General features: G+C 38.2%; 1 protein-coding gene across 1 annotated transcript in view; it reads right to left on the bottom strand.

Annotated features, from left to right (window-relative positions):
• The window catches only part of USH2A (usherin), a gene marked incomplete at both ends in the record, with an annotated part of 493,855 nt that overhangs the window by 215,570 nt on the left and 252,254 nt on the right, over positions 1-26,031 (bottom strand). The window contains one exon of the mRNA XM_081312822.1: positions 5,183-5,334. Within this exon, the coding sequence (XP_081168948.1) occupies positions 5,183-5,334 (152 nt within the window). The remainder of the gene's footprint in view (positions 1-5,182; positions 5,335-26,031) is intronic.

The following is a 26,031-nucleotide window of genomic DNA, read 5'->3' as shown; positions in this document are numbered from 1 at the left end:
GGCTTTATTTACAGCAATGGAGGCATTTAAGGCTGCTGTGTGAAAATGTCAAAGAGAGCAAGATTAAGATTAAGATTTAAAAGGGCATACAGTATATAAATAAATGATTTTTTAAAAGTTTTATGAATTTCTAAACAAGGAAATACCAGTAGAGTGAATGGAATTAAAAATAAAAGCGATGGAATTATTTGGGATGGAATTGAAATAAGAGAATGAAACCAACGGGCAATACTGACCATATTGACTCTTGAGAGGTTTCTTCTTTGTTTTATTAAGAATTAAGTCCTGGAATCTATATGAATTGTCATCCCCCTGATCAAATTATTTTGTACATTCACCTTCATGAAAATGAATGTCTAATTGTAAAGCAAGTTGCAGCATAATCTTTTTAAGAGAATAACAAAGTTGGAAGGGACCTTAGAGGTCTTCTAGTTCAACCCCCTGCTCAGGCAGGAAACCCTATACTATTTCAGACAAATAATTGTCCAATCTCTTCTTTAAAACCTCCAATGTTGAAGCAGCCACAACATCTAAAAGCAGGTCATTCCATTGATTAATTGTTCTAACTGTCAAGAAAGTTCTCCTTAATTCTAAGTTAATTCTGTCCTTGGTTACTTTCCATCCATTACTTCTTGACCTGTCTTCAGGTGTTTTGGAAAATAGGATGACCCCCTCTTTTGGGGGAAGCCCCTTAGAATTGGAACACTGTTATTATGTCACCGCTAGTCCTTCTTTTCATTAAACTAGTCAAAACAAATTCCTGCAATCTTTCTTTATATGTTTTAACCTCCAGTCCTCTAATCATCTTTGTTGCTCTTCTCTGGACTCTTTCTAGAGACTCAACATCTTTTTTATACCATGGCAACCAAAACTGGATGTAATATTCCAAGTGTGATCTTTCCAAGGCATTGTAAAGTGGTAATAACAATTCACGTGATCTTGATTCTATCCCTCAGTTAATGCAGCCTAGAACTGTGTTGGATTTTTGGCAGCTGCAGCACACTGCTGGCTCATATTTAAGTGATTGTTCACTAGGACTCCAAGATTCCTCTCACAGTTACTACCATTGAGCCAATTACCACTAATTCTATACCTCACATTTGGTTTTTCTTGCCTAAATATAGATCCTTACTTTTTTCAACATTGAATTTCATTTTGTTAGATAGGGCCCAGTGTTTAGGTCTGTCGAGATCCTTCTGTATCTTGAACTTATCTTTTGGAGGGTTGGGTTGATGTCATGTGCACATTTGATGAGTTCCCCTTCCATCCCTTACCCCCAGTTTATAGCAATAGCACTTAGACTTATATACCACTTCACAGTGCTTTACAGCCTTCTCTAAGCAGTTTACAGAGTCAGCATATTGCCCCCAAAAATCTGGGTCCTCATTTTACCGACCTCAGAAGGATGAAAGGCTGAGTCAACCTTGGATCAGTCAGGATCGAACTCCTGGCAGTGGGCAGAGTTTGCCTGCAATATTGCATTCAAACCACCACTAGATTATCTAGTATTACTAGACTGGAGCTGCAGAACTCTTTAGCCAATGGGAATTGAACTCCTGGAGTGAGCAGTGAGTCACCCTGCAGTACTGTGCCACCACAGCTCTTATGGGATGAAGAAATTGAAGAGTACTGGGCCTAAGACAGAGCCTTGGGATACCCTATTGCATACTTTGCTCCATATAGAAAGAATGTCTATATTTATCACATATTTTTTACTATTTATAGTTGAATGATACCTTATTAATTGCATACTTCTGTTTGAATCCAACCAAAGATCTGTAACCCTTTTGGTATTCCTGCTCCAACATTACTAGTAACTCCATTGTAGAGTTATAGAAACCAGTCTGTAATCTAATCCAGCTAGTTGAATAATACAGTTTAAGATTTGTTAATGCCAGTCTACCTTAACTTGAAAAATCCTGAGTTTATTCCTAGGTCTTTTGTTTGAGTATATAATACCTGTTATTTGTTTTTGCCACTTATTTAATACCTTATCTTCAATTTTCACTGGAATAATTTGGAATAGAAAATTAATCCTTGGTAAAATATTCATTTTTACTCCTAATATTCTACCTTATCAGAACAAGTTTAATTTTTTAAATCTTAGAATATCTTCCATTAAGTTTCCAAGTTACCTTTTAAGTAAGTCTTTATTATTTTTCATTAAGAAGAGTTTCAGGTATTAAAGTTTTCTCCACAATTGTTTTTATTGGGTATTGTTGTAGATTGTGATACTAAAGAAACCAATCTGATGTTGAATTTGATAACAGCAGCATGGTTACTGGTGGGACAATACTGGAAGAAGGATAGTTTGCCTACTATAGAAGAATAGGTACTTAAAGTATCAAATCTTGCAGAAATGTCTAGGATTTCTGCTTATTTGAAGGATCATTCACAAGAAAGATATATTTCAGTTTGGAGAAGATGGATAGATTATATTCAGAATAAATATGGCACTAAAAAGTTCCACTTAGCTTATGAGTAGATTTTAGAGGGATATTGTTATTAATTTTAGTATTAGTATTGATTATATTTTTGCTTAAGTTATTATTATTATGTTTTTAATAATTTGAATGTATCTATGTTAAAGGGGAGTTAAAGCACATTATGAATTTGGTTAATTTTATAATGGATAATTTTAGTTAGAATATGATTATTATATCTATAACCCTGTATTCAGCTCTGGGAAGTGGGGGGGAAGGGGGTGGTTTGGGGTGGGTGGTTTTGGGGATATGTATTGTAAAATGTTTTTAAAACTCTTTAATAAAAAAGAAGAGTTTCAAGTATTTAACTGGTTTAATGGTGATATTAAATTCTGTTATTTGGGGCAGATATTGGTTTTCTTCTTCAGATAAATTCTGTTTTTGCTTTTATTTTCTCCATGTTTTCCTCAATAGTGTTCAAGATATATCTGATATTATCTCTCATATCATTACATTATCTCTCATTTGTTTTTGGGACAAATCTTCTAGTCAGAATGTATTAGATCAGTTAAAAAGACATAATAGCAATTATTTCCATAAATAACATACTGAAGCTAGTTCAGATTTTTAAGTAATGTTCTGTTTAAATATAGTTAATATTCTTAACTATGAATTTCCTAGCTTTTCATCAAATCTGAAATCACATGCCACTTCTTTGAAAAAATAAAATAAAATGTTATGCAAGAGCAATTCTCAAACCTATGGATACAAATCTTTACTCCAGGCACATTAAATAAAAGATCTGTAGTAAAAATAGCCAAAAGCAGAATATCACCTTACTGTTGGGAGATGCCCTTGTTTTTATTAAAAAGAATCAGAGAGCTAAGTTATAAATGGTAAAGAGAGAGAGAAATACTTTAGAAAATCAAATGTGCTTCTGGTACTTTAATATCTTGATTAGGCCTGTGTTTCTTAAATAGAAGTGTATTTCAGTTTTTGTGACTAGAGGTGGGTCACTGGTCAGGAAAATGGGTTTTTTTATTTTGGAGAAAGTAATACAGATAATCACAGATCAATTAAGAGACAGTTAAAGTACAGGATTTGTAACCGCTGTAGAAGAGGAGGACCAGTGCTGAAAACACTATATTATCAGAAGAGATAATACAAAAGGCAAATAAACTTCATTAATGCCACATGGGAAGTGATCTTACAAATAATGATGTTGTACCTGGGATGGGAGAACTTGAAAGAGAACAAGCAAACATTTTAAGGGTGTAATTCTACCAGCACGGTCATTGCTGTGCAATTTTCATGCATTATAAATAGGCTTATGGGGTAAGAAATATATGAAAGACAAACAGCAACAATTTAACAAGGATTGGTGGATTGTTTCCTAAATGCCTCAATCATTCATATATGTATATGTATATGTATACAGTATGTATATGTATATGTATATGTATATGTATATGTATATGTATATGTATATGTATATGTATATGTATATGTATATGTATATGTATATGTATATGTATATGTATATGTATATGTATATGTGTATGTATGGATAGATAGATAGATAGATAGATAGATAGATAGATAGATAGATAGATAGATAGATAGATATGTAAAAAAATTGGCAAAAAGCCACTTGTGCTTTCGAGAGTAAATATTCATCAGCCCCATTCAAGCTCTACAATGTTTAATGGTAATAAGGTCCACAATTCTGTTTTACAGATGAATGATATTACTAGCATTTTAAAGTAATGAATCTTGGGAAGAAAATGGAAAACCCCACACAAAACCAAAAAAAAAAAGTGATATCCTTTCCTGGGGTAATCTTCACACAGTGAAGGTGTTATTACAAACTGGGAGGTTGTTAAGTAAAATTTTGCCAGAAGTGCTACAATATGTACTTCTGACTTTTCTCCCCTGTTTTGAGTAAGATGAGGAAAATGAGAGGTTTTATCTCACAGATTTTACTGGGGGGTAAGCTCCACAAAGGCGGAGAATATATTATACTTGACACCACATGATATAGTGCTTGAACTGTGTTTTTTTAATCGGGGAAATATAATAACAAAATTTATACTGCACATTACAATAATATTTTACACTTTTAAAGTATGCATTGCGAGAGCATAACATTGCAAAACTGTAAAATGATTAAGATGAAAGAACAATATAAATATCATTTAAGTTATAAAATGTTTGCTTTCAATGTGAAGAGAAACTAATATTAAAAATTCTCATGCATCATTTGCTGCTTTACTACATCATTAAATACTTAATTTTAAATTCATAGCTTTTTAAAGCAAGGTATCACTTTGGACAACATCTTTCAAGGTGTGATGTATAATTTGTTTGATCTTCTATGAATGTTTCACACCATACTTTTCAGGCAAAGAAGAGCTAGCAAGTTTTTTCCTCATCCTGGAATAGTAATTCTTTAACTGTGTCCTTATAAATCAGATTAAAGCAAGTCGTGCCTTTTAAATGTATCAACTTCCCTTAATTTCAATTATACACATTTTTTCCTCATTTCTCCCTTTCCCAAATTCTCTGACTTTACTGTATCTATATGATATTTTGAAAAAGTGCTTAGTAGTAAGCTATTTGAATCCATTGCAGCTTTTAATGGCATTTTTGTAAAATGTCAGATGGGTTAATACTGACCACTGAGAATCGTCACCATTACTCTGATATTCAGTATCAAATGACATTTATTACGTTCTCAGAATGTAAATGGAAGAACTCACCAGCGGCCCCAAAGCACAGCCGTTTGCTGTGCATGCTTGAACTCTGAAGGCATGGAGACTCCAAGGAGAAAGGCCAGAAATATAATAGGTCAGTTCCGAGGAATTCTGCACCAGAATGCCATTCATGTACAATCCATAACTAGTAATAAGTCCTATTTTGAAAACAACAGCAATAAAAGGGAAATGTATAGAGTAGCTGTCAAATCAGAATAAAGGTACATTCTAAAGGTTACACTTGCCTGGGAGTAGGTCACATTGAACTCAGTGAAGCCTCCTTCAAAATATCTATTTATTTATAGGTAGTGCTCAACTTACAACCATTCATCTAGTGACTATTCAAAGTTACAATGGTACTGAAAAAAGTGACTTACAACCAGTGGTGGGATTCAGATATGTGAATAACCATTTCTGTCAGAATCCATTTATATCACATTTCATAAATGTATGGTTAGAATATTGTGCTTATTCTGGGGATTCTGCCATCTCTCCGAGGGGGGGAGAGGATGGTTACTTAGATTGAAATAGGCCATCTTCAAACACCAGGGAAGCGTTTGATCTGGGGGAGAGAGGGGGAGAGAGAGATCTGGATCGCATCTTCATTTACAACTGAAAAGGAAGAAGCAATAACAATAAACACAAGGAGAGTTCCCTTTCCCACGGAAGGGCCTGACACCTAAGTAAATGATGGGAGCCTGACCAAATGGATGAGGGGAGGGGGTTGAAATGGGAATGCTTTATATAGGATTGAAATGTAACTCTGTTAGATCCCGTCTTGTATTGCCACAATCGATTCCATCCTAGTAAACATTTCCTTTTTGGACTAACTTGCATCCAAGAGTTCTTATTTCCTAGGCAGGAAAAATCAAATGCATAGGTATAGTATAGGTGGTACCTTGCTCAATAGTAGTAACTGTGAGAGGGATCTCGGAGTCTTAGTAGACAATCACTTCAATATGAGCCAGCAGTGTGCTGCAGCTGCCAAAAAAGCCAACACAGTGCTAGGCTGCATTAACAGAGGGATAGAATCAAGATCAAGTGAAGTACTAATACCACTTTACAATGCTTTGGTAAGGCCACACCTGGAATACTGCATCCAGTTTTGGTCACCACGATGTAAAAAAGATGTCGAGGCTCTAGAAAGGGTACAGAGAAGAGCAACCAAGATGATTAGGGGGCTGGAGGCTAAAACATATAGGGAACGGTTGCTGGAATTGGGCATGTGTACTTTAATGAAGAGAAGGGTGAGGGGTGACATGATAGCAGTGTTCCAATATCTCAGGGGCTACCACAAAGAAGAGGGAGTCAAGCTATTCTCCAAAGCACCTGAAAGCAGGACAAGAAGCAACGGATGGAAACTAGTCAAGGAAAGAAGCAACCTAGAACTAAGGAGAAACTTCCTGACAGTTAGAACAATTAACCAGTGGAACAACCTGCCTCCAGAGGTGGTGAATGCTCCAACACTGGAGGTTTTTAAGAAGAGACTGGACAGCCATTTGCCTGAAATGGTATAGGGTTTCCTGCCTGAGTAGGGGGTTGGACTAGATGACCTCCAAGGTCCCTTCCAACTTTATATTATTATTATTATTATTATTATTATTATTATTATTATTATTATTATTATTATTATTATTATTATTATTATTATTATTATTATTATTATATTATTATTATTTAGATTGAGGTGGGTCCTGACAATTTCTCTGTGTGGATGTCACTTCCAGAAGTCCATACTGGGCCTGGGTAACAAAAAATTAGCTACTAGTTCTGCTGAAGTGGTATGAGCTGACTGAATCCCGCCACTGCTTACAACCAGAGCTCACTTAACTGTCAAGCATCCTCAAGGTCACGTGATAAAAATTCAGGCACGCAGTAACTTCTATGTATTTGCAATGGTTGCAGGTTCCCGGGGCCATGTGGTCGCCATTTGCAACTCTTCCAGCTGGCTTCCAGAAAGCAAAGTTAACGGGGGGGAGCCCAGTTCGCTTAATGACCACATGATTCACCCAGCTGCAGTGATTTGCTTAACAACCATGGCAAAATGTTGCAAAATCCACCCATAACCTTCTTGCTTAGCAACAGAAATTCTGGCCCTAATTCTGGTCATAAATAAAGGATTACCTGTATTTATTATTGTTTATTTAAAAGTTTTGTATGGCTACTCATCATAAACAGAACTCTAGGTGGCTCACTACAATAAAACCAAAAACGATGCAACTGGAATTAAGCCTGGGAAGAATGTGTTCAAATGAAACTTGAGTGAACCTGCCTTGACTCTGGATGGTATAAGAAGGTATAAGAATGATATAAGAAGAAGGGAAGAGAAGAAGAAAAAAACACTGTTAGGCTTTCAAGATTCTATTGCTATTGTATACTTAGACCGAGTTCCAGCATATATTGTGGAGTTTTGTAAACTTACTTCAAAGGGTTGGCACTATGTGCCAAAATTTAGATTTTACCCATGGAAGTGTGTTTTCAGATTCAGACATTGTCACCAGTCTGGAAACGTCTGGAAGGTTCCTCACAGAATCTGTTTTTGAATAGACTCAGAACCCAAAAATACAGTGTAATTCTATTTCATAATATCGTACTGCATAAAAATATACATGTAGATAAAAATAAAGAAATATTTAAATCCTAATGAGAAGAAAACTAGTGGACCGTATTTTCAACATAATGCAACCATTCAGAAATAATCCATGGTATCCTGCTGCGGCGTCTCAGGGGATTGGGAGTGGGAGGCACAGTTCTTCAGTGGTTCTCCTCCTTTCTCCTGGGACGCTCGCAGTCGGTGTTGGCAGGAGGACAGAGGTCGACCCCTAGGACCCTCGCTTGTGGAGTTCCTCAGGGGTCGGTCCTCTCGCCTCTCCTGTTCAACATCTACATGAAACCGCTGGGTGAGATCATTCGTGGTTTTGGAGTTGGGTATCATCAATATGCTGATGATACCCAACTTTTTATTTTGACCCCAAACCACCCCAGTGATGCCCTCGATGTGATGTCCCGTTGCCTGGAGGCGGTTCGGGCCTGGATGGGGACGAACAGACTTCAACTCAACCCTGACAAGACTGAGTGGCTGTGCATTCCGGCATCCCGGGACATTCAAAATATTCCATCTCTTCTTATGGGGGGTGAGTCCTTACCCCCCGTGGATAGGGCTCGCAACTTGGGAGTCCTCCTAGATTCACGACTTACTCTGGAAGATCATATAGTGGCCGTGACTAAGGGGGCTTTCGCCCAGGTTCGCCTGGTGCGCCAGTTGCGGCCCTATCTGGACCGGGATGCCCTGTGTATGGTCACTCATGCGCTCGTGACCTCTCGCCTGGACTACTGCAATGCTCTCTACATGGGGCTTCCCTTGAAGACCACTCGGAGGCTCCAACTGGTACAGAATGAGGCCGCAAGAGTTGTCTTGGGAGTTTCCCGGTACTCCCATGTTACACCTTTGCTCCGCGAGCTGCATTGGTTACCAGTTGTCTTCCGGGTGAGGTTCAAGGTTTTGGTTATGATCTTTAAGTCCTTACATGGCATGGGTCCGGGATACCTCGAGGACCACCTGCTGCCGGCGTCAACTCCCCTCCGCCCTGTGCGTGCCCACAGACAGGGCCTCCTCAGGGTGCCTCCGGTCAGGGAATGTTGACTGGTGGCCCCCAGGGGGAGGGCCTTCTCTGTGGGTGCTCCGGCATTATGGAACCAACTGCCGGTTGAGCTCCGGATGGCATCGGACCTTCGCTCCTTCCGCCGCGGGCTGAAGACCCACTTATTTGAACTAGCTGGTCTGGCCTGATGGGGGAATATGGGTTTCTTAATGGGTTTTTTTTTACTATTTTATTGTTGTTCTAATTTAATTGGGCATTGGTTTAATTTCTTTTTAATTTTTGTACTGCTATTTATATATGCCCTGTGAACCGCCCTGAGTCCCTTGGGAGAAGGGCGGTATAGAAATCAAATAAACTTAAACTTAACTTAAACTTAAACTTTTCATTGCAACAGTAGTTCCTGAATTTATTATAATTAAGAACATCTATTGTATAAATCAGGGGTCTTCAAACTTGGCCCCTTTATGACTTCTGAACTTCAACTCCCAGAATATCTCAGCCAGGCACACTGGCTGAGGAATTCTGGGAGTTGAAGTCTTGTTGTTGTTAGTTGCGAAGTCGTGTCTGACCCATTGCGACCCCATGGACAACTTTCCTCCAGGCCTTTCTGTCCTCTACCATCTTCTGGAGTCCATTTAAGCTCACGTCTACTGCTTCAGTGACTCCATCCAGCCACTTCATTCTCTGTCGTCCCTTTCTTCTCTTGCCCTCAATCTTTCCCAGAATTATGCTGTTCTTCAGTGAGTCCTTCCTTCTCATTAGGTGGCCAAAGTTGAAGTCTACAAGTCATAAAAGGGCCAAGTTTGAAGACACCTAGTATAAATAATAGGGTTTTCATTATAATTTTAGACAGAAATATTATGGGTTATACCACTCATTAATAATCTGGCCTTTCTTTGAAAAGGCCCGCAGGAGAGATGTCCACATTATTTCATGATCACTTGATTTTCACTGCCCCTGACAGGCAGCTAGATGTATATTTGTCTATAGCTTGACTATAATTGTCTATAGCTAGACTATAGAAAAGGGACGTAGCAGGTCATTGGGTTAGGATGCTGAGCTTGTCGATCAGAAGGTCGGCAGTTTGGCGGGTCGAATCCCGAGTGCTATGTAACAGAGTGAGCGCCTGTTACTTGTCCCAGCTTCTGCCAACCTAGCAGTTCAAAAGCACATAAAAATGCAAGTAGAAAAATAGGGACCACTACGGTGGGAAGGTAACAGTGTTCCGTGCACCTTTGGCGTCTAGTCATGCCGGCCACATGACCACAGAGATGTCCTAGGACAAGCGCTGGCTCTTCGGCTTTGAAATAGAGATGAGCACTGGCCCCTAGAGTTGGAAACGACTAGCACGCATGTGCGGGGGAACCTTTACCTTAGACCACAGGTCTGCAACCCGCGGCTCCAGAGCCGCATTGCGGCTCTTTCAGCCGTCTCTTGCGGCTCCCAGTCCTCTGCCATGTGCAGTCCCCCCAAAAAAAGTGGGACTAAAAAAGTTCAACCAATCAATTCAAATATGCAGGGTAGGTGCATATCTCGCCTTGGCTCCACTCTTCAGTCAAACCCTGTTCTTCACATGCACGCATGTACGCGCATGTGCACACATTTTTTGCGGCTCCCAGTTTTTCCTTTTGTGAGGCAACCAGTTCCGAGTGGCTCTTTCACTGTTTCAGATTGCTGACCCCTGCCTTAGACTATAGAAAAACAAACATAATACTTCAACATTAAAACAATGAGGAGATTAATCCAAATTCAGTACTTAATGTGACACTGATTTATCAGCTACTGTATATATCTTAATTTGTTACTTTGTCCCAAAGCTCAGTGCTGACCTGTTTCTCCATTTTCTCCCCTACAGCCACCTTGTGCAATAGATTGGGAGAAGAGCTTCCATAACAAACGATGGCTTTAAACCTTCACAGTCATTTATTAATGTCTTAATCTCTAGTCTGTATGGTTTTGCTATCCCTTTTGTAGAAACACTATGTTACATTCACAGTAGAATATTTGGTTAATTGATTAATTGGGAAAAGCAGATCCTTGCATGGACAGTGGGACACAGGCAATTATGTAATGGTCATGACCGGACATCACAGATAAGCAAGTATCTTGCTCAACCCCTCTCATCATTTTAGCTTATATTTCTAAAAAAATACTTCAGAGAATAATTTCTGTAAAGTTATTTCAGTTTTTCTCATCTCAGAAAAGTTAGAAAATGGCAAGACAAATGTGGAGATAGTTCTAAAGTGACCTTCTCCAACCTAAAGTCTTGCAGATGTGGTCACAATGCAGGGAAATCACTGTATTTTAACACACCATATAATATAATAATTTAGAACTACCTTTTTGCCCCAAATCTAATTTGTGACAATTTTTTCTGTTCATTTTTGTCCACTTGTATATTTCCTTTTAATATCATTCTGTTCCACCTCTGATATATACTATATTGCTAATATTTGTTCCATAAAAAACCTTGGGGAAATTTCTTTGGTTTGCAATTGACATGAAGAGTTTTCTATTCTCTAGGTTTAATTAAACTACCTTAATGTGAAAGTATTCTTTCAGCTTCAAGCTGCTGTATAAATTATTGCTGTTGTAATAAAACTGAAAGAGTTGTTTTTATCTACTGGGATATAAAATTTGAAATATTATATATATATATGTGTGTGTGTGTGTGTGTGTGTGTGTGTGTGTGTGTGTGTCAAATGCTTGTTAACTATTTTTAGATTACCTTGCTAGGCCCCAAACATGGGACAAATCTTTATTTCCTGTGTCAGCCTAACCTGAAGGCCATCGACAGGCAGTAGTCACACCGGTGACAGCTCATATTTAAAAAATTTACACACACACACACACACACACACACACACACACACACACACACACACACACACATATATATATATATATATATATATATATATATGTTTCAAATGTTAACTATTTAGATTACCTTGCTAGGCCCCAAACATGGGGCAAATCTTTATTTCCTGTTTTCAGCCTATCTTGAAGGCTATCAAACAGGCAGTAGTCACACCGGACAATTCATATATTTGTGTAAAATTTACTAACAAAGAATTAAAGGGAAACTGAGATGCATTTCTGACTCCTTAGTCGTCTTCAGCCAGCTATACCCTTCTGAGATTCGAACCTGGGCTGATTGCATACAAGGCAGTGTTATTTGCCTCTAAGCCACAAGGTCCCTCTCGCTCTGTTAGCTTTTTTCTGCAAGGGAAGATATGTTTCAAATGTTAACTATTTAGATTACCTTGCTAGATTTGCCCCATGTTTGGGGCCTAGCAAGGTAATCTAAATAGTTAACATTTGAAACATATCTTCCCTTGCAGAAAAAAGCTAACAGAGCGAGAGGGACCTTGTGGCTTAGAGGCAAATAACACTGCCTTGTATGCAATCAGCCCAGGTTCGAATCTCAGAAGGGTATAGCTGGCTGAAGACGACTAAGGAGTCAGAAATGCATCTCAGTTTCCCTTTAATTCTTTGTTAGTAAATTTTACACAAATATATGAATTGTCCGGTGTGACTACTGCCTGTTTGATAGCCTTCAAGATAGGCTGAAAACAGGAAATAAAGATTTGCCCCATGTTTGGGGCCTAGCAAGGTAATCTAAATAGTTAACATTTGAAACATATCTTCCCTTGCAGAAAAAAGCTAACAGAGCGAGAGGGACCTTGTGGCTTAGAGGCAAATAACACTGCCTTGTATGCAATCAGCCCAGGTTCGAATCTCAGAAGGGTATAGCTGGCTGAAGACGACTAAGGAGTCAGAAATGCATCTCAGTTTCCCTTTAATTCTTTGTTAGTAAATTTTACACAAATATATGAATTGTCCGGTGTGACTACTGCCTGTTTGATAGCCTTCAAGATAGGCTGAAAACAGGAAATAAAGATTTGCCCCATGTTTGGGGCCTAGCAAGGTAATCTAAATAGTTAACATTTGAAACATATCTTCCCTTGCAGAAAAAAGCTAACAGAGCGAGAGGGACCTTGTGGCTTAGAGGCAAATAACACTGCCTTGTATGCAATCAGCCCAGGTTCGAATCTCAGAAGGGTATAGCTGGCTGAAGACGACTAAGGAGTCAGAAATGCATCTCAGTTTCCCTTTAATTCTTTGTTAGTAAATTTTACACAAATATATGAATTGTCCGGTGTGACTACTGCCTGTTTGATAGCCTTCAAGATAGGCTGAAAACAGGAAATAAAGATTTGCCCCATGTTTGGGGCCTAGCAAGGTAATCTAAATAGTTAACATTTGAAACATATCTTCCCTTGCAGAAAAAAGCTAACAGAGCGAGAGGGACCTTGTGGCTTAGAGGCAAATAACACTGCCTTGTATGCAATCAGCCCAGGTTCGAATCTCAGAAGGGTATAGCTGGCTGAAGACGACTAAGGAGTCAGAAATGCATCTCAGTTTCCCTTTAATTCTTTGTTAGTAAATTTTACACAAATATATGAATTGTCCGGTGTGACTACTGCCTGTTTGATAGCCTTCAAGATAGGCTGAAAACAGGAAATAAAGATTTGCCCCATGTTTGGGGCCTAGCAAGGTAATCTAAATAGTTAACATTTGAAACATATCTTCCCTTGCAGAAAAAAGCTAACAGAGCGAGAGGGACCTTGTGGCTTAGAGGCAAATAACACTGCCTTGTATGCAATCAGCCCAGGTTCGAATCTCAGAAGGGTATAGCTGGCTGAAGACGACTAAGGAGTCAGAAATGCATCTCAGTTTCCCTTTAATTCTTTGTTAGTAAATTTTACACAAATATATGAATTGTCCGGTGTGACTACTGCCTGTTTGATAGCCTTCAAGATAGGCTGAAAACAGGAAATAAAGATTTGCCCCATGTTTGGGGCCTAGCAAGGTAATCTAAATAGTTAACATTTGAAACATATCTTCCCTTGCAGAAAAAAGCTAACAGAGCGAGAGGGACCTTGTGGCTTAGAGGCAAATAACACTGCCTTGTATGCAATCAGCCCAGGTTCGAATCTCAGAAGGGTATAGCTGGCTGAAGACGACTAAGGAGTCAGAAATGCATCTCAGTTTCCCTTTAATTCTTTGTTAGTAAATTTTACACAAATATATGAATTGTCCGGTGTGACTACTGCCTGTTTGATAGCCTTCAAGATAGGCTGAAAACAGGAAATAAAGATTTGCCCCATGTTTGGGGCCTAGCAAGGTAATCTAAATAGTTAACATTTGAAACATATCTTCCCTTGCAGAAAAAAGCTAACAGAGCGAGAGGGACCTTGTGGCTTAGAGGCAAATAACACTGCCTTGTATGCAATCAGCCCAGGTTCGAATCTCAGAAGGGTATAGCTGGCTGAAGACGACTAAGGAGTCAGAAATGCATCTCAGTTTCCCTTTAATTCTTTGTTAGTAAATTTTACACAAATATATGAATTGTCCGGTGTGACTACTGCCTGTTTGATAGCCTTCAAGATAGGCTGAAAACAGGAAATAAAGATTTGCCCCATGTTTGGGGCCTAGCAAGGTAATCTAAATAGTTAACATTTGAAACATATCTTCCCTTGCAGAAAAAAGCTAACAGAGCGAGAGGGACCTTGTGGCTTAGAGGCAAATAACACTGCCTTGTATGCAATCAGCCCAGGTTCGAATCTCAGAAGGGTATAGCTGGCTGAAGACGACTAAGGAGTCAGAAATGCATCTCAGTTTCCCTTTAATTCTTTGTTAGTAAATTTTACACAAATATATATATATATATATATATATATATATATAAAGGTAAAGGTAAAGGTTCCCCCGCACATGCGTGCTAGTCGTTTCCTTTATTATTTTTTATTTTCTATATTTTTAATCCCCCCCTCCCCCCCCTCTCCCTCTCCCCCACTCCCTCCTCCCCCCCCCCCCGACTTCCCAGAGCTAAATACAGGGCATAAAATCAAAAAACAAACATAAACACCCCTATGTTATCAACAATAAACTATAAATTCTATCTCTCTCTAGCTCATATAAAATGAGTACAAACAATATTAATATTACAAATAAAGTAGAAAAGAAAAAGAGGAAAACAGAAAAAGATCTTTACTCAAAATAAATTTTCTTAATCCCAGTCCTTATTCATATTAATTTCAAAAAAAAAAAAGAAAAGAAAAAAAAACTTTCACCTGCTATTTGCATTCTCCCACCTTTCTCTAATTTCCAAACAAATTCTCAGTTACGCACCAAAAGCGCTTATCTCTGTAATAATCTCCAACCAAACTAAACTATAATCAAAAATAGTTCTTGCATGTATCACGCCAAATGTCCCACAGTTCCAAATCATCCTTAAGTTCAAATAAAAGTTCAGATAAAAAGAGTATATATAAAAAAAAAATTAGGCAATCTCTAAGACAACTTGTTGTTAATTAGGAGCTTACATACCCACTCTTAGTTCAACACATACTTTAAGTCCATAACCCTAATATACTTTTCTAGCAAGCAAATAACATCAATCTTAAATTGTGTAAAATATTAAAAAAAAGAAAAAAAAAACTTTCTTTCTCCTCTATAATAATTTTACTCCATTGACATTCTAATCTAAAAATTTAATCAGCAATCTTAACGCCCCAAAACTTTTGGAGCACCTCTGTCATGACCCCCAAAACTTCTTTAGACCGCTCTCCTCCTACATCTTCACTGTAAGCACACTTTGAAGATTCCATAACTTTCTGCTGGTCTTGCTCTCGCTCTCGTCTCGCTCTTCTTAGGGCGGCACGCGTCATCTTCTGGCCTCCTGCAGCAACCGATGAGACTGTAGCTTGATCCCCTCCAACACCATTGTCCTCTGTCTGTCTATCTGCAACATCTTGAAACTTTCCCACACCGTATCCTTTTGCAGCTTCCAAAAATGATAGGGGGGTTGCTTTTAACACATTACTATAAAAATCACGTGCCTGAGCCACAGTAACCAAACGATGTCTTTTACCTTCGTGCGTCGCCACCAACCCAACTGGAATCTCCCATCTGAACTTAATATCACGTTTCTTAAGTTCCTGTACTAGAAATGCAAAATCTTTCCTTCTCCTTAGGATCTTCGGAGGGATCTCTTTTAAAACCAAAACTTCTTGCTCAGCCACTACCAAATTAGTATCATAAGCAGCTTGAATGACTTCATCTCTAATTACTCTCTTTGTAAAATAGACCACCACATCTCTGGGTAACTTCCTCTGTCTTGCAATCCATGAATTTACACGAAAAACTTTGTCCATATTTCCCTCAATTTCAGATGCTGACTGGCCCAGTACCCCTTCCAGAGCCTCAGAAATCAGCTGCTTTAAATCTTCTTTACCATTCTCCTTTAAACCCCTAATTCTAATAGCATACTGCATCTGATTATACTGAACAAGGCTCAATTCTTCGTCCATTTTATCCCTTATATTTTCATTTTCTAATACCTTTGCTTCTAATATAGAGTTCTTTTGACTGAGATCCTCCACTTTTATATCCAGCTGTAGCACACATTCAGCTACGGATTCAACCGTAGACAAGATGTCCACCCTCATTGCTCTCAGCTTCTCTTCCATCTTCTTCTCCAATTTCTCCATTTTCTCCTCCAACTTCTCCTCCAGCTTTTTCAACTTTTCATCCATCATATCAGACATCAGTTGTGCATGCTTTCCAAGAGCGTCTTGTAAATCCTTAAGCGTCAATACCGGGGGAGATGCAGGAGGAAGCAAAGCTTGCAGTGAGGTCTCTTGCACCAGGGAAGACCCCGCATTCCGAAGAGCTTTAGAAGTTTTAGCCGCCATCTTCCCCCACTTTCACTTATTACGCACTTTCACTTTAAAGCTATAAAATCCATTGAGCTACAGAGTAAAAATAAAGAGTCCACTTCACCTTGACCTCCTGTACCGCTCTGCCTGCATCTTGATAATCAAAAGTATTTCCTTTTGGCAGGGGTGGTTGCTAACGCCTGGCTCTGCTCCAAGAATCCCAGAGCAGAGGCGCTGTGCAGCTCGGAGCAACCCAGGCTTCGGGGGGGGCTCATCCTTCAGCCGCCCAAGCTCTCAGCTCAGGCAGCCCCGGAGAGCTCAACCCCTACCTGGGGCCTCACCCCCTCCTCTTCTCCCGAGGAGGGGGCTTCAAATCCATCTAAACAGCTGATCGGCGCTGTTTACGATGGAAAAACACAGCTGCGGAGCCGGCAGCCCAAAAACGGCTGTCTTTCGACGTCGCGTCGCCACCGGAAGTCCTCGCATGCTAGTCGTTTCCGACTCTAGGGGCCGGTGCTCATCTCCGTTTCAAAGCCGAAGAGCCAGCGCTTGTCCGAGGACGTCTCCGTGGTCATGTGGCCGGCATGACTAGACGCCAAAGGCGCACGGAACACTGTTACCTTCCCACCGTAGTGGTCCCTATTTTTCTACTTGCATTTTTATGTGCTTTCGAACTGCTAGGTTGGCAGAAGCTGGGACGAGTAACAGGCGCTCACTCTGTTACGCGGCACTCGGGATTCGACCCGCCAAACTGCCGACCTTCCGATCGACAAGCTCAGCGTCCTAACCCACTGAGCCACCGCGTCCCTGTATATATATATATATATATATATGTATATATATATATATATATATATATATATATATATATATATGTGTATGTGTATGTGTATGTGTATGTGTATGTGTATGTGTATATGTATATGTATATGTATGTATATATGTATATATGTATATGTATATGTATATGTATATGTATATATGTATATGTATATGTATGTATATATGTATATATGTATATATATATATATGTCAAATGTTAACTATTTAGATTACCTTGCTAGGCCCCAAACATGGGGCAAATCTTTATTTCCTGTTTTCAGCCTATCTTGAAGGCCATCGAACAGGCTGTAGTCACACAGGACAGTTCATATATTTAATTCTTTGTTAGTAATTTACACACACACACACACACACACACACACGCACACACACACATATATATATATTAACATCTCAGGGAAATATTTTCTAAATAGCCTCAGATAGCTGAAAATTATCCCAAGTAAGGCAATGTCTGACAGGAATATTTTAGATTCTTCCTCAGTGGACTGTGTTTGCTTCTAGGAGAAGAAAATTGCCATTGGGGGAGAGGGTTGGTAATTTGCAAAGCCTAGGGTTGTCCTTTGCACACCTATGAACTTCTGATATTTAATATAAGGTGAATTGTTTCCCATATCATGAAACAGTGTTTGAAAAGGCTGCATCCAACAGATTCTGCTCTAGGACAAAAACATTTCATCCCAATTAATTTCCTGCTTCTCTTTTTCTCTTTTACCACATTATTTCTGCCTATTCCTTCCAGCACGTTTTGAAAAAAAAGCTTTACCATCATATTACCATGCCTCCTCTTATTTCTTCATTCTAACCAAATAATTTCACACAGGTGGCTAACCTTTAGCATATCTTATCCAGAAACATGAAAAAAGAGGACAGGAAGTTAGCAGCAAACATATTCCTATTGGGAAAAAAATGTAGAGGAAAGGGAAGTATCTCACCAATAGCTAACTTAAAGAACTTTCAGGTTTTTGTCAGTATGTTTTACAGTCCTCCTAAACTGAATTTTGTTCCAACTCCCCATCAGCTGCTCTAATTGCAATGATACCGCTTTCTATGTATCATGTAGTATCATGGATTTCAGTTTCTTAGGTGTCACTTACTATTTACCACCCAAAGTTGCTACAAGATTGCAAAGTATTTTTCTGATTGTTATCAGATTGGAAAGGCATCCTAAACATACTTCCAAGTTTTGGATTTCATAGTTTTAAATTTCATAGCATACTTTTTTTTTTAAGGAAAATATTTGTAGCTCAGGGTTGAGCTCATGGTTGAAATGAGGGGTCCTTGATGCTCTCTGAGCTTGGTTGTTTTCTTGAAGACAAACCCAAAGACAAATTAGCTAACATCAGAGCTAGTGCTAGTGTGTCACTGATGATGTTACCTAGCTTGGGTAATGAAATGTCTGCAAGAAAACAACCAAGCTGAGGAAGCACCAAAGACCCCCTCCTACTTTTATTTCAAGTTTTCTACTTGTACTCTGGAAATGTATTTCATACTGCCCTAGTGTCCCATTCTCTACAAGCAGAATAGACTTAAAACATCAAAAAACTGTTCTAAATTGAAGCTCAGTAGATTTCCCATATAGCTTTTATTTTTGCCTTTATAGCTCATTTAATAGCTTTGGAATCACCTTATCAGAAATCCAGTTTGCTTGGGCTCCAAGTGGCATCTCAGTGATATCTGGTGTGGTTATAAAACTGATTGTTTTATAAAAAGTTAGAATTCAACAGTATTGGGAATTGGAAAAAAAATCCTAATTAAGATGCAGAATGTTCAACTACAAATAAAATAAAATGCTCATAATAGTTGTCTTAGATGCACCACATGCCCATATAGCAATGAATGCTAATAGACATTTATTACATTAATGAAGTAACAGTATATTATTTAAACACTAAATAATAGAAACACCTCGCTTCTACCTAAATTGCATAAAGAGAGAAAGGGGAGAAGGAAGTTCCCTTAGTCTGTAAAATATAAGGACTCATTTAACTTACAATAGGCCTGGTGAGAAATTGCTACAGGGATAATTTGTAAAGACCTTCTTCTATCTGCCCCAGTAGTTAAAATAAGTTCATAAATACATAGATATGATGTAGTCTCCAACAAACAAAAAGACCAGTTAATTCCCAGACTATAAGCTAGTAGTGTAGGCTTGCCTTTTCCCTATAATGCTGTACTCTGTAGTCCTTTCATGTTATTACCTGCTCTGATGAGTTCTTTTTCAAGGGCAAAAATGAAGAGCAAGAGCTGAGTAAAATGTTTCATGAGTCTGATCCACTAGTGTCAGTGCCTTAGGGGAACTGCTATTCCAAAAGCCCAATCCTGGATCCTGTCCCTGATTGAAAGATCCTGTACCAATAAGATCCTACTGCATTAGAAACTAAATGGCTAGGTTGAAGGAGTGCCATATAGTGGTGAAGAACATTTTGGGTACAAGTAGTCCTTGCTTAACAACTAGTCATTTTATAGCCATTCAAAGTTACAACGGCCATGGGACAGGTGCTTCACCCTATAAAGCATCCGTGATCATTGTAAATGGTTGCGTTGCCTCCCCTGTGGTCATGTGACCACATATTGGGAGGGTCGGCTTTGTGGTTTCTGTCAAAAAAAAATCACCCATTCAAATTAATGAGTTCACTTAACAACTGTGGCATTGGGATTGATGACCATGGGTTCACTTAACAAACATCGTGAAAAAAGCTGAAAAATGGCACATGAATGCCTCAACTTCCAGGCTCACTTACAGACATAAATTGAGGACTACCTGTATAGTGGTTTACTGGGAAACTGATTGTTAACTGTTGCTTCCAACATACCCAATACTACAGTTTCATGGAAGATGCACCAGCTGTGTTTGGGTGTTGAGACCAAAAGTTCTTTTCTATTTTTCATTAAAATACTGAAAAAAACATATAAGATAGAAAAACTTTCTTCCCTGATTTAAAATATTGTAAAAACTTTTTGACCACCATGACTGTTGACCTGACCTAATAATCTAGCATAATTTACACTGCATCTTCTTAGACTGAACTCTAGATTTGAGGTCTTGATGATATTATTGTCAGCCTCAAGGATCACTACTAATTTTCAATCCAGACTAATTGATTATGCCTCTTTAATTATTAAATGAATCATGGACGGGATATCATTTGCTAGAGCTACAAACTTGGAATCAAATTTTGCCCACTGCAATTTCCATAGATTTAATCCATCTCAACTGAGTATTCATACCCCACCATATAATATGCAAAATTCAACTCAGAGATAATCCCTGTGGCTAGAAATATTTCAATTGCTTCTGTCAAAAATAAAGGTTTTTAATTTCTAACAATATGTCTCTCAGTTTTCAACGAAGTATCTTTCTGACAATTTGATTCTTTATTAATAAGTCAGCAATTTCTCCAAAGTTAACAAAACTCTGGAAGGCTTGTGATTCATTTTGTTTTCTAGTTTTGATGCCTTTTATATGCTTTTCAACCTTCATATTATGATAATTAACTCCTCTCTCTTTAAAAACAAAAGTTCTTACGGTTTTGTAACTTTTCTGTTACTTCCATCCACTATAGCTTCTCTACTTTGCATAAAGAAGATTCCATGAACTATTTTCAAAACTTTCAGTTGTCTATAGATTGGAAAGATGTAACATATTAGGGAATCAAAGATGTCCCGTCTTTATTTTTCTCACACTATAAGTCCTCAGAAATCATGTTACCAAATTTTGTTAATAAATTGTAAATAACCAGGGACACAATTTTCCACACTCTTTCCCTTTCAGAGTTTTTACTCTATCATCTCCTTGTCCATCATACCTTTCACTTGCCAATTATTTTTTTAAAAATGTGGCTCCCAAATGCCAAAGTTATATCCTCCACCTGGCTTTCCAGGTCCTCCAATCATGCCCCCCAACCCCCGACTGCTGTTATCTTTTTATTAGGACTACTCCATTAATTCCAACTGGTCTTTTTGGTAAACTATTTGGTAATATCACGATCCTCTCAAAGTAATCAGTAAATCCTGAAAGGCTAGGATAAGACAAGTTGTAAAAGCCAAATATTTTTAATTCCAAATTGAATCTCTGGCATTTCGTCCTTAGAGATGCTTAAAGGGATTCTACAGTCATTATGATCCTGCGATTTATATACTTTTGAGAGGAAGATGACTGCACTTTCTATTATTGTTTCCTATTTTCCTATAAGCAACTTTCCAAAGACCCCAGGGATACAACATTTACATTGTACTTAGCATTAGAAAGCAAATCCATACTATTGCCATCCTCACTGAAATTACATGGTAATTAACAAATAATTGGTCTCCTGACCCCCTAACCCCCCAACTTCCTTTAACCTAATATCTAAAGCCACTGGATATTCTGCTTATCCAAGGGGAATGTTATTTATCAGGGCTTTGTGGCAGTTAAAATGCAAGCAGCACTGTCTGTAATAGAACTGTGAATATAATTAATGGGCCATAGAACTTTGCTGGTCCTGGATATAAACTGCTTTTTAAGTTTAAGTTTTGGTCACTACAAATGCACTACTTTTTATACAGTACTTTCCCAATTTTAAGCATGTTTTAGGTCTGAAATATAAATAAGCAATTAATTCATATTAGATGAGGCCATTCTGAATTGGAACACAATTTTACTTTGCTACTCTAACATGGCCATTAAGTGCAAATCTCATTGACATAAAGGTGCGGATGCAGTGGATCAGTCCCTCTCCTAAAGCTCAAAGAATCTTAAAGCACTTCATAGACTAATTACCCCAGAAGCCAAGATGGATAAGCTTTTGGTGGCAGAGCATTACAGTTAATAATATCTAGGAGTGCAGTGGGTAAACGTCTGGTACCAGTAAACAAGTTTGGGATAAGGTAGGATTGGGCAGGTCTTTGTTTTTAAAAGCTCTGTTATACTTATTTTAAGGCCTATTTATAGTTGGAATGTGCTTCCTGACATGACACAGATCACAAAACCACAATCATAAACACTTAATAGCCATATGAATCAGGGCTGCAAGTTACTCACCCCGGGCATAAGCTTTCATGAGTCACTTAACAGAATAACAGAATAAGAATTGGAAGGGACCTTAGAGGTCTTCTAGTCCAATCCTCTGCTCAAGCAGGAGACCCCATACCATTCCAGACAAGTGGCTGTCCAGTCTCTTACAGAGTAACCACAAATTCTGAAGGAAAGCTGTTCCATTGTCAGGAAATTTCTCCTTACTTCTAGGTTGCTTCTCTCCTTGATTAGTTTCTATCCATTGTTTCTTGTCTTGCCTTCAGGTGCTCTGGAAAATAGGCTGATCCTCTTTTCTTTGTGGCAGCTCCTCAAATATTGGAACACTGCTATCATGTCACCCCTAGTCCTCCTTTTCACTAGACTAGACATACCCAATTCTTGCAACCTTTCTTCTTATCTTTTAGCCTCTAGCCCCCTAATCATCTTTGTTGCTCTTCTCTGCACTCTTTCCAGAGTCTCAGCATCTTTTTGATAATATGGTGACCAAAACTGGATGCAGTATTTTAAGTGTGGTTTTACCAAGGCTTTATAAAGTGGTACTAATACTTCACGTCATCTTGATTCTGTCCCTCTGTTAATGCAGCCTAGGATTGCGTTGGCTTTTTTGCCTGCTGCTGCACACTGCTGGCTCGTATTTACAATCTACATCTGAAATATATGGAGTGTGCAGATACATGCACACACACACACACACACACACACACAAAGCTATTATAGAAACAGGCAAAACGTGGTAATGGTTAAAATAAGGAACAAAGAATTTATTTAATTAGCAGTCAAACAGAAAGGATCAAATATTTTATCAGTGTGCTTTAGGCCTCTGTGAACCAGCTATGGTTCCCCTCTACATTGTGATTGTGCATGTTAAGTCCGGAATGACGAGCGTAGACAGCGAGGTTGAACAAGAGAATGTTTATTGAATGCACATGGGTCAACTGGCTAGCAGCCGTTGAGCCCCAGCTTAAATACTAAGGTGTCTTTAAACGTAACCAATCCCCGGCCTGGAATCTCCCGCCGGGAATGCAACAACCAATAACTGCACCCGGTTTTCCCGCCTAGAGAAACCACTCCCATTAACTATGGACACAACAGTGCAAGTATTTTAAAAAGCTATGTAAAGGCTCTGTCAAGACAATTCACACCATATTTTTGATTCAAAAGTATGAGGTGTTGTGGTTGTGAGGTGATGAAATTTGCCTCATAAAGGCACTGGGCCTGCTCAGAAGCCCCTTCCATCCATTTTAAGTGCGGAAGGTGACTGTATAAAATGCTGCAAACCAAAAGAGCTTCAAGAAAGTGATACAATCCAATGTAACACACTCTCTCCAGAATCTGCTCATTGCCATAAAATATCTAGTTAACATATGGAATATGACAAGAAACGTTGATCTTGTTTATTCTATGAAAAATGGTGTTGAATCATTGGAAAATAGCTGAGCTGGGGTTCATCAGAAGACATAATTTAACAGAAATGAACAGTCTAGTGGTAATCTACTATGAAAGAGCTTCAACTACACAATAGATTTCTGCAAAATTAGCTGTAATTGAAGGTATTAACTTACGTCAATAAACTGGGATCTGAAGTTAAGAATTGCCATTTCTGATCACTACAAAAACATCTACAAGGTTATAGTATTAGACCCATGATATATCCAAATGAACACGGACATGTCTTCGCTATGTAAAATGCTTCATTGTAGAAAAGATAAATGGTATAAATGCATACATACCACACTTACACAAATAAGAGTTTTGTTGCAGATATTAGAGAAGCTGTTCATAGTGAAGAAAATCCATGAAAGCAAACTGTGAAGCTCAAGCCATCTAGATAGCAGATCCATGTACTTATGTGCTATAAGCACCACAGTTTGGTCTCAAGCTCTTTGTGACCTTGCCTGCTCTAGTCATCACTGTTCTCTTCCCAGCCTTAACAAGCAGGATATCTGCTTGAAATGTATATAATACTTTTATGTAATCTGAAAACTACTGCCTCACCTGCATTAGTCTTTACAAGCTTTTTTTTAACCTGCTGTTGTTCCTTGCAATTTAAGATGCATGTTATATATAAATCTGCAATATAATCATTTGCAATGTAAAATACAGATTTTAATTAAAATTCTCAGTTCCTTCCATTGGTTATCCTACCATGAAATAGTTCATCAGTGGCACATTACAGATTATGATATATTTTTAGGATTCTTATCTAAAAAGTTATTAGAACAATTATAATTAGATGGATATGGGGGGGGGGGGGAAGAATAGTCCAGTTCTGAGTGATCTTTGCTTAAATTCTTTAAATTTTTAGATAAAGAGAATAAAATAACATTAATTCCAAACTAGCAGAGATCAATCTGGATGGTCCTAATGTTGTATGACATATAGTTGCCAAGCACCTGCCTTGGAAATACCAAAAATCAGTGTAGGATGATCCATGTTCCCTTTTACTGTAACTTTCATGTACAGGCATGCCCCAGAGAAATTGTGGATTTGGTTCCAGACCACCGCAGTAACGCAACCATTGCAATAAAGCGAGTAACACGAACTTTTTGGTTTCCCAAAGTATATATTTCTCCAAAGTTATGTTTATACTATACCACAGCTTATCAAGTGTGCTGTAGCATTGCATCTACAAAACCGAAGGTACATACTTTAATTGTACACATTTCTCTTGCCTGTTCATTGTAACAGAGATATTTCTGTACTTATATGCTATAAGCACCAGTTTGGTCTCATGCTCTTTGTGACCTTGCTCTAGTCATCACTGTTCTCTTCCCAGCCTTAACAAGCAGGATATCTGCTTGAAATGTATATAATAGTTCTATGTAATCTGAAAACTACTGCCTCACCTGCATTAGTCTTTACAAGCTTTTTTTTTTAACCTGCTGTTTTTTTAACCTGCTAAGCTTGTAAGCCGCCCTGAGTCTTCGGAGAAGGGCGGGATATAAATGGAATTAAAATAAATAAAAATAAATAAAATACTTCTTTGTTAAAAATGCTAATCATCATCTGAGCCTTCAGCGAGTTGTGATACTTTATTGATGGAGGGGCTTGCAAAAATCCACAATATCTGCGAAGTGCAATAAAGCAAACTGCAATAAAATGAGATATGCTGATAGTTGCTATTTAGAAATGTGCTTCCTATGGTTCTTGAAATACAATACCACCATAAAGAACTGTAGTCACTGATAATCCTACCATCCATTATTTTATTTTGTTACTTACATATGTGTCTTGAACATCTCATGCCAAATACTGTTCCCATAGAAAAAAAATATGTTCCCAAAAAGCAACAACCCACAGTGATGTTGTGCACAGTGCAATGTATATCTGACAAATAAACTTGCCTTGTTACAATTTCTAATTGCTTACAATTTATTCTAAAATAATCAACGATACTATGTCATTTCAAAGCAAAAGGCAGACTACCTTCAGACTTAAATTAACTTGCAGATTACAGTAGATATTTATAGTTCTCTGAAACTATCAAATACATTATTAAAGGTATTTTACAGTCAACTTGAGCAATTACTTAGTATCATTTTCTGTTATAAGCCTTGTGAATTCAGCTGATTGCTGGGAAAGTAGACATTTGATGAGATATTTTTAAACTATCCAGTTATTTTTAAAGTAGGAACATGCATATAGGGCTGCCATTTTTTTTCTTTG

The sequence above is a fragment of the Vipera berus genome (assembly GCF_964194415.1).
Source record: "Vipera berus genome assembly, chromosome: 1".
NCBI lineage: Eukaryota > Metazoa > Chordata > Lepidosauria > Squamata > Viperidae > Vipera > Vipera berus.
This window is presented reverse-complemented; position numbering and strand designations above follow the sequence as displayed.